This window comes from Culicoides brevitarsis, chromosome 1 (genome assembly GCF_036172545.1).
Source record: "Culicoides brevitarsis isolate CSIRO-B50_1 chromosome 1, AGI_CSIRO_Cbre_v1, whole genome shotgun sequence".
In the NCBI taxonomy this organism is placed as follows: domain Eukaryota; kingdom Metazoa; phylum Arthropoda; class Insecta; order Diptera; family Ceratopogonidae; genus Culicoides; species Culicoides brevitarsis.
In genome coordinates, this window is record NC_087085.1 from 14,047,454 (window position 1) to 14,056,923 (window position 9,470).

The window sequence follows — 9,470 nt, forward strand, 5'->3', positions numbered from 1 at the left end:
CAACTTGAAAGGAAAATCGCACGCGGACCATACTTATAATTCGTCTTCATTTTAAATACCTACAGTCAGTCCACTTCTGTACAACGCATCGGACGTACCTACCTCTCTCTTACACACAACCAACCAACATATCTCCGAAGAAATTATTTATTTTTAATATTTCTTCTTCTACTTTCACGACTACAAGAAGTAAAACATTTTTCAAAAAACATTCAGTTCTGTTTTGATTTTTGGCCAGTAATGACAACAAAAAATTCTCTCAAAAATTAAAATAAAATTTATTATTATTAATAATAAATATCAAATAAAAAAATCAGGAAAAGGATCAACTACCCTTGCCTGAAAAACACTTGTGAAAAAAAATATTTTGTGCCATCAACGATCAACGAGTTCAAGGAATATTTAAAATAAAATAAACATTAGTGATACAAATTAAAATAAAATAAATTACCTCAAAAAAAAATTAAAAATTATATAACTCACACTTGATAAGGAACAAAGTGATAAAGTGCAGTACAAATTTTAAAATAAAAAACAAAAAAAATCTAGAAGCCACACTTGGCGAGGATATGGCATTGTCCTTGCTACAAGAACAACAATTAGCACGAGGTAAGTGTCAATTTAAATTTATTTTTAAAAATTATTCTTAAAAAAAATTATTTCGGTCATTATTGGAGATAATCCGTCGGATCTTGAAAATTAACTTTATAATTACCATAAAAATGTCAAGATAACGTAAAGACACACCCTTTCCCTAATTAAAAAATTATCAAGTCACTGTTGATGTTTCGTCCCCCCCGTGAAAAAAAAAAATTCAACAGAAGCAACCCTTGTTTGTCTAGTAATTAAAATTCTTAAAATCTTGTCTTGTCAATCATCGGGTCTTCTTCTTTTCAACGTTCATTCGTTATCTTAATTTCATTTTAATATGATTCTAATTTATTTTTCGTCAAAAAAAAAAAGGATAAGGGTTTGATTTGTCGACGAAAATTTCATAACAGGTCATTAATTACAAACAATTAAAAATTCACCCCAATTTTAAAAATTGGAGCTTCTTAATTTTTTTGAACTTTGACAAACAAAAAATGGATTCTTTCCATTTCATTAATTATGCATGCAAATAAAAGCGAGTACGCCATGTTTTCCATTACTTATTCAATTCAAATAAGGGTTGCACGGGAAAATTTCTTTTGCGTAGAAGAAAGTCAATTACTGTCAACGTTGATTACTTCATGTTCCATTGTTTTGTATTTCGTGTCAGATAGAGTTGCAAAATTTAATCAAAAAACAAAAAATGTCCTACTGGAGTAAATTTCCTGCCTCCAGCTAAAAAATCGATTGAATAACTTTCTATTTTTTTCTGGTCATAAGACACCCTGCCACAGAAAAAAAATGAATTATTATTTTTTTTTGGTTTGGTTTTTTTTTTGAATGATGGACGACGACGAATATAAGCTCGAATGCTCCAATTTGTCTCTTTTTTCTTTATTTCATTTATTATATGACGCGCGAAAATGAGCAAAGCAAAAAGTTTTACCCCCTTTTTATTGTGCTTGCTATCTCTAGCTAAAACAAGCTAAAAGTTTGCGCTTCATAAAAACGAAACGAACGTTATTTTGTTATTTTTATCGCATTGCTATTCTCCTAGTTATCGTGTTGTTATTGTTTTGTGCGCGCTTTTCCTCGTTCCTTCTCATAGGAATTGCACGAAAAAAAAGTACGGAATAATAATGAGAAGCGAAAAGGGGTGAACTCTCGCGTAATTTTTCGCCTTTATTTTTATTACACGCGCGTTGTTAGGCAACAAAATGTATCTGTTTTTCGTGAATTTTTTCTTCAGTAATATACTTAAGTGTCTTCCATGCCATTTTTTAAAAAGCAGAGAAAAAGTTTAATGGCATTGAAGGGTGGATTCTCGCGATTGATGATGATTTTTTATACTCGCGGTGCATTATTTCGAATGATTTTCGCACCTTTTATCTTTTTTTTTTCTTTTCGACTGAAACATGAAAAAAATCAAAATCTTTTATTACTTGAACGTATGTTCTTTTAAAATGTATAAAAATAAATAAACATGCTTATCATGCAAGAAAAAAGGATGCAAAACACTTTACTTTCTCTTTACAACAATAAAACATGTCGTAATATTATTTTTGACATCATCAAAAAAGCAAGCAGCAAGAACCACCAATTTAATATAATTTCGTCGTCTTCTCATATACAGACATGTTCAACAGCCAACTTACAAAAAAAAATAAAATGTGTGAAAATCCCGTATATATGCTTTTCCACTCGAACAGAAGAAAAACAAAGTCGCGTTGTACCCAAAGGCAATGAAACGAACGAAAAATTGTACATTTTATTGTTACACCATATAGACACCTCTTTTCTCTGGATGTATATTATGACTGCGAGACATATATAGCGCACGAGACGATGATATCAACATCCTTTCATCATCAACATTGGAACATCAACATCATGCATGCCGAAGAAGAAACCGATGCGAACACGGAAAAAACGAAGAATTTTCCTCAATTCCGTTTTCGTCTTGGAATTCGCACACACACACACACTGCCTCCACACATGTGGAACGAGAAGAGATGAGCTTTCACTCTTTTTGGCGCTCATACAACAGCGACAAAACAAGGGGGTTCGAGTGAACAACAAGTATCTGTATAAAATATACATAATAATAACAATATTTGATCACATGGTAAAAATGTGTTGTTATTGTTATTCTCTCGTTCGCATAATTTGTGCCAAAAGTGCGGTGTGTGTGTGCTGAGAAAAATCCGTCGGTTGTCGAGACAACTGAATTACCCTTGTAATTGTCTGTTGCGCTTTCTTTCTTCGTTCATTACCGCGAATGGCGTTTGACAATGTTCAGTAGTTCAGTTACAGATAATTCTTTTTCGATGTAGATCCTTCCAAAAATCTATTTCGAGAAATTTTTGCTTGGTTTGGATTAATTGGAATTAGATTTTAATTTTTGCTTGGTTTGGATTAATTGGAATAATTTTTGAAGAAATGTTTGGCTCCTAAAGCTTCATCGCAACTTGAATCGCTCATCCTAAAGGGTTACTTTTTTTCGGGATCTGCAAAGACAAAAAAAAAATTTTATGACACAAAACATAAAAATCAAATCAAAAATATATTAAATATTGGCATCATTTCAATTTTATAGCACATTACGGGACAAACCAACAACGCACACAAAAAAAAATGTATTTTTTATGTATAAATGTCATATAAACTCGCACCATAAAACCGGAAGACGATGAAGACATTTGTGTCACATCACATTTGATTTTTATTATTTTTATTTTTTTTTGTGCCTGTTGGAATCCTTGAATTGGCATGTTTTACACGGAAACAAGTGGCATTATTTCTGTCTTCAAAATAATTTTAAAGTGTCAAATCTAGTCACATCATGTGAATATGTTTCAAGGGGTGTGGTACTTTTGCATCTTCAAAATTGTTGTTTTGATTGCACAAAAAAATCCCTCTCAATCAAAAAAGGAGCCAAAATAAACAAATGACACTTGTTCACATGTGATATCGCTTAAATTTAGTCTTCACCGGAAATTGATCCGTTAAAAGTTTATTTTTCTGACCAACGTGAGGTTTTTCTTGAAGCAGCTGCAACTTCTTTTTCAAGGCGGTCGACTTTTGTTTTTTCTATAATTAAATACATAAAAATTAACGATCTATTTTTGATTGGTAATTTGAGTAAAATTAATGATTTTTGAGTCCTTACCCCTTTTTGCTCGAATTTCTTAAGAAAACTTTCTGAAATATTTTTTTAAAAAATCTAAGTGAAGAAAAAATTGACCTGGTTCTCTTCCGCATTCATTCCAACTTTATCTTTGCTACAAAACTAAAATGTGCATCCAATGAATGAATGAAGAAAAAAATTCTTTTCAATATATATTTTGCTCTAATTTATCTCTTTTTTTTTTGTCATCCCAGAAATTTATCAAGCAGTACCGTGCCATTGTTCGATCTTTTTTTTGTAATTTTGTAATAAAATTCTTCCTTGAATGCATCACATGACACTGAAGATGCAATAAAATGTGTGTGACATACAAAAAAAAAAATCATGGACAAAAAAAAATAGCCAAAAGGATTTTTTAAAAGGACACTTTAACCGTTTTCTGATCCTTTTAGTGTGTGTCATGTTTTTCTTTGCTTCTTTTTTTGTTCAAGGAGCGAATTTATTTATTTATTTACGTTTTATTGAGCACACACAATTCCATCATCAAATAAATAACGATCGAGGATCAAAATCAATCGGTTTGTAATATGTTTGAAAACACCTTGAATTTAATTCAATATTATTGTTACCCTTACCTTATTACATCGTTTATCATTTCTTGATCTGTATTGTGTTTTTTTGTCATCGTGCGTGCGCGTTCGTTGCATCTGTTAGAAGATGGTCCTGCGTCGCGGCAACGGTCGAACTTCAGGTTGAAAGTAACATTCAATTACGGGAAAAGGGCTTGTTTTGTGTCAATTTGTTGTTGTTTTCGTGTATAATTTGATGGAGTAGCAAATAACAGGAGTAGAGTCGCCCGCGGCGCTTTTTCCAAACAATGACATGAAACTTTGTCAAAAAAATAGACAGGGTAGATGTAAATAAAAAACATCTAGCTTTCCATGGTAATGGATTATATGTGCGTATGATATGGCAAATTGTCCCGCTGGGCACATTAGTCGATAACTGATCATCTATATTTTTGTCCGGATATGAATCAATAATGTCGCATCAGGCAGTTTTCTAAAAAAAAAAAATAAAAATAACCGCGAGATTATCTCTGGGACCAATTCAGTCGTTAAATTTTATGTTTTCCATTATTAATTTTCAATTTTTTTCTCTTTCTTTGCAGGAATTTCAGTCAGACCATTAGCAACAATGAAACACGAAGATGACCGTAGTTTGTCTCCGCCAATGAATCAACATCAAAATATCTTTTCGGGATTGCATCCTGCCACAGCTTCTGCCATGGGAATGTTGGCGCCTCAACTTTTCTCAGGAAATCCCGCGGCAACAGCTGCTCTCATGGCTGCCGGGCTTCCAATGTCGCTGCGAGCGAGTCTTGCTGGCGGTTTGTTTCCGCATCATCCAGCGCTTTTCGGAGCTTGGGGACCTCCGCCATCGAGTTGCAGCTCACCCCCAAAGAGCCCAATTTCTCCAGTTTACGGCATGAAGGAACGCAAATACACAAACAACAACAATCATATTGTCTCGACGACATCTGACATCAAAAAATCATCGAAACGTAAGCCATTCGCGAAGAAAGAAATCAACACCGTTAGTTTAAAGAAGGAATTACTTTCGCCGCCATCCACGGATGTCTCGATGAATCACGACATGATGAGTCCTGGCATGATTTCACCTCCGAATTCAGGTTCGTCTCCCAATTCCACGGGATCCATTGATGTCCCAACGACGATTGTTTCTGCCAGCACTACCAAAGACTCGTCCCGCGACAAAGTTTTCACCTGTAAAATCTGCAGTAGAAGTTTCGGTTATAAACATGTCTTGCAAAATCACGAAAGAACACATACCGGCGAGAAACCCTTCGAATGCCCCGAATGTCATAAGCGCTTTACGCGAGATCATCACTTGAAAACTCACATGCGACTTCATACGGGCGAGAAACCTTACTCCTGCTCACACTGCGATCGCCAATTTGTCCAGGTGGCAAATTTGAGACGTCATTTGCGTGTCCATACCGGCGAAAGACCCTACACTTGTGACATTTGCAACGCCCGTTTCAGCGATAGCAACCAATTGAAAGCCCATTCCATCGCGCATACCGGCGAAAAGCCATTCAGTTGCAATCGGTGCGGAAGTCGTTATCGCCGAAAACACTTGCTCGATAACCACAAATGCGACAACAATAGCAGCATTTCCGCCACGAGCCCATTGACACCCATGATGAGCCCGAACATGTACATGAGCGACGTCAAATCCGAATTTAGCGAAGACTCGTTAGACTTGAGCAAAATCTCGTCCATCAGCAAATCGACGCCCTTCAATCAATCCATGCGGTACACCGACGACAGTCACGGCGACATCGTTGAACGACGCAACCGAAAAGCCACGGAGGTGCGACACGTTGTGAGGATCCCGCAAATTATGCACATGCCAAGTATGCTGCCCGAACAAACGGAACCCGAAGACTTGAGTATGCATTCGCCACGATCGCCAATCACGTCGCCCGTCTCCATGGAAGAGCTCGAAGAGTTAGATGATGCCGCCGCATTGTACATGAAACAACGGATGCAAAAGCTGCAAAACGGTATGGAATCATAAATTTGAATATTTTATTTGTAAAAAAACACGAGATAGATGTCCTATTTCATATACAAAGAGATACTAGCCAAGGAAATTATATATATAAAAAATTTTAAACTAAATGTGTACCAAATATAACCTAAAAATATATTTATCATAAAACTCCTAAAAAGAAAACAATCTACCTCCAAAAAATATAAATGAATGTTCCCCGCGACGACACCACCAAACTAAATACACACGATACAAAAGAAATACAGTACCTACCTCATAAAAGAAAAAAAATCAATGTTTAACAAAGTAATAGAGAATAATGATATTTTAAACTTAGCACTGAAATCGGTACAAAACTGCAATTTTTAATTAAAAACTTTTCAATATTTAAACATTTATCAGGGAGAATTGTTCTAAAAATCGTACGAAAATACTTGTTTTCTCTTAAAAAAAAATAATGATAGTAAATAAATAATCAGTGTAATATAAATATATAAAAAAAATAATTAAGGAACATGCCATAGAAATGCATTGATGACGCTTTTTCTTTAGTTACGAAAAAATTGTTTCCTAAAATTAAACAAGAAAAAAAAATACTAAAGAAAATAAATGAATTAGTTCATAGATTTAATTTTGTTAATTTTTTTATTGTTTTATTTTTATTATTAATTAATTAATTATGATTGTACAAAAAATACCAAAACGCCATTTGAGTTGTAAATTGTATATAATTTTTATTTTTAAGTTATTTTAAGTCAAATCCCAAAAAAATGCCAATAATCAAAATTAGTCGTAGTCAAAAAAAATTATTATTATAAAAAAAAATATTTGAAGAAAATATAGAAAATACTATAATTTATATATGTCAAAAAATAATTATCATTTTTTTATTTTTTCCTCCTTTTTCTTTATTTTTCCTTATTTTCTGTTGTTTTGTCGTCAATGTAAGTATCTTGCTTTGCTCAGGTTTAAAAACATATAAAACTTCAAAAAAATGTAATATTTTTCAAGAAATAATTTTTTTGTGAATGGTATACAAGTTCCTCTAACTCAATAGAATCTATTCGTTTGCAAAAGTAACAAAAATGCATCACAAAAAAATGTTTAAATATAAAAAAAGATGCAAAAAATGTACAACTATAACTATAACAAAAAAAAAATAGACCGAAACAAGGGAAAAATCATGCAAATGCGATGACTTTTGATGACTTTCGTCTCTAAGGAGCTCTTTCAATCCTTTTAAACGTAAAATGATTAACATACATAAAAAAAGTAACACAAAAAAAACACAAACACGCAACTAATCAAATCCCTAAAGGCTAACTTGATTGGACAACATACATACGATTGTACAAAAAATTATTGGGAATTATGTAAAAAAAAACGAGTAACAACAAATAGGAAATCCCAAAACAATCAAAGCGGTGTGGATTGAATTTATGGCATTGTGGAAATATTTTGAAAGGATTACATTTTATATTGCGGGGGTTTCCGTAAAAAAAAGCAGAGAAAATAGACCGAAAAAGGGTAAATAGAATTAGATTATTGGGTTAACATCATCCAATAAATATGTATGACTGACCGATCGAATGGTTCTTTGATTGTATTAACATTTATTTAATCCATAAAAAAACGTACAAAGGTCAAAGTTTACGGGAAATATTTGGAAAAAGGGCGCTAAAAGGTGTTGAAATGTAATTTTTCAATATTTCTTGAGAGATCTCGAAAAAAAAATCTTTGAATACGTCTGAGATTTTTTTTTTGTACAAAAAATGATAATAGAGTCCAAACTTTTTTTTTTTGATTGAATTCAAAAAATCAGTATTGTTCACCCCAAAAAATTTCAAAAGTACAACAAAAAAATATTCAAATGGACTTCATATGTGAGAAAAAGGAAATCTCTCATAAAGTAAAGAAAAAAAAACTTTCTTGGGTAAAATATTTCAAATTTTTTGTCACATAAAGGAAACGATTATTTTGCAATTGACAACAACAAGCGTCGCCGTCTTTGATAAAGAGGGAAGAAAAGGGGACTTGATGATGAAAGGATCAAATTCTAACATGTTCAACATGTTGTCGTTTATTTGCATGTGTTATATATGCAAATACAAGGAAGGCAAAAAAAAAATGGTACAGATATGCGAAAAAATGTTTGGTCAACCCTAATTTTATTTATTGAGATAAAATTACATGAAATTGAATCAATATTAGAGGGATCAAGAATCATGGGAACCATTTATCATTATTTGTAATCAAAAGTAGCTTACTTGACAGCTGCTGCTGCATTTATTTCTGGAAAAATACCTCGAAAATTGAGTCCTTTTCAGAAATTATCAAGGCACATGTTAACAGCAACAATAATGAAACAGAGCTTCCTACTTCCTGAACCAAACCCATTATTTTATCAGAAACGTCAATACTTTCATTTTTTTTAAAGAAATAAGTTAAATAAATTGATTGATTGGAAAAATTGTGAAATTGAGAAAAGAAATTGAATCTAACAAACAAAAAAAAGCAGAAAAGGAAGTGAATTGATTTTAAAAAGGGGTACCTTTTGTCTTCACTCACTTCTGTACTGGACATGGACAAAAAGGTCTTTAACTCAATTTAAAATGTCTTTTGATATGAACAACGTTCATGTTTTGGCTACTCCTTTTTTTACGGCCTCTCATTTTACGATTCGGACTTTGTTTGACAGGATATTATTAAATTTGTAAGTTTTTTTTGAAAGATGCATGAAATTGATCGAAAATTAATAATTTTGAATGGATTTCTGGATTATTTTTTTCTTTCCTTTCCATCATCTCATCTCTTTTTAACTATTTTTTTCGACATACGAGTGCAAAAGGATAAAGAGGGAGTAAAAAATAAGAAATTAAATTGCTCTTTTGTGATGTACAATTGAAAGAAACAAACGAAGGAAGAGAAATCATGCTGTGTCGAAATCTTTTTTGTGCAAAAAAAAATTATATAGACAAACATTGGATGCATGCCAGTTTCGAAATCCTTTTCTCTCTTTAAAAAAAAAGCAAACAAAACGAACAGATAGATAGATTGCAAAATTTAAATGAATGAATAATAAGAATAAATGATACAAAAGGAAGATTTTTTAATTTAATCAGAAATCATCGGGGCTCAGGATTGAATTTCATTGCAACTTGTACATTATGA

General features: G+C 32.5%; 1 protein-coding gene across 1 annotated transcript; it reads left to right on the forward strand.

Moving 5' to 3' along the window:
- The first annotated feature begins 569 nt into the window (after nt 1-569).
- On the forward strand, nt 570-6,323 carry LOC134837309 (protein krueppel). The gene is made up of 2 exons (XM_063852678.1): nt 570-609; nt 4,891-6,323. Exons 1-2 carry the CDS (start codon nt 570-572, stop codon nt 6,321-6,323), a joined length of 1,473 nt encoding a protein of 490 aa, XP_063708748.1.
- Nucleotides 6,324-9,470: the final 3,147 nt, after the last annotated feature.

What these genes read in the sequence shown, in the direction of transcription:
- LOC134837309 (XM_063852678.1), top strand. Translation starts at nt 570, where the DNA reads ATGGCATTGTCCTTGCTACAAGAACAACAATTAGCACGAG. An exon ending in AGAACAACAATTAGCACGAG is followed by an intron (nt 610 to 4,890) that starts GTAAGTGTCAAT and finishes CTTTCTTTGCAG; the next exon opens with GAATTTCAGTCAGACCATTA.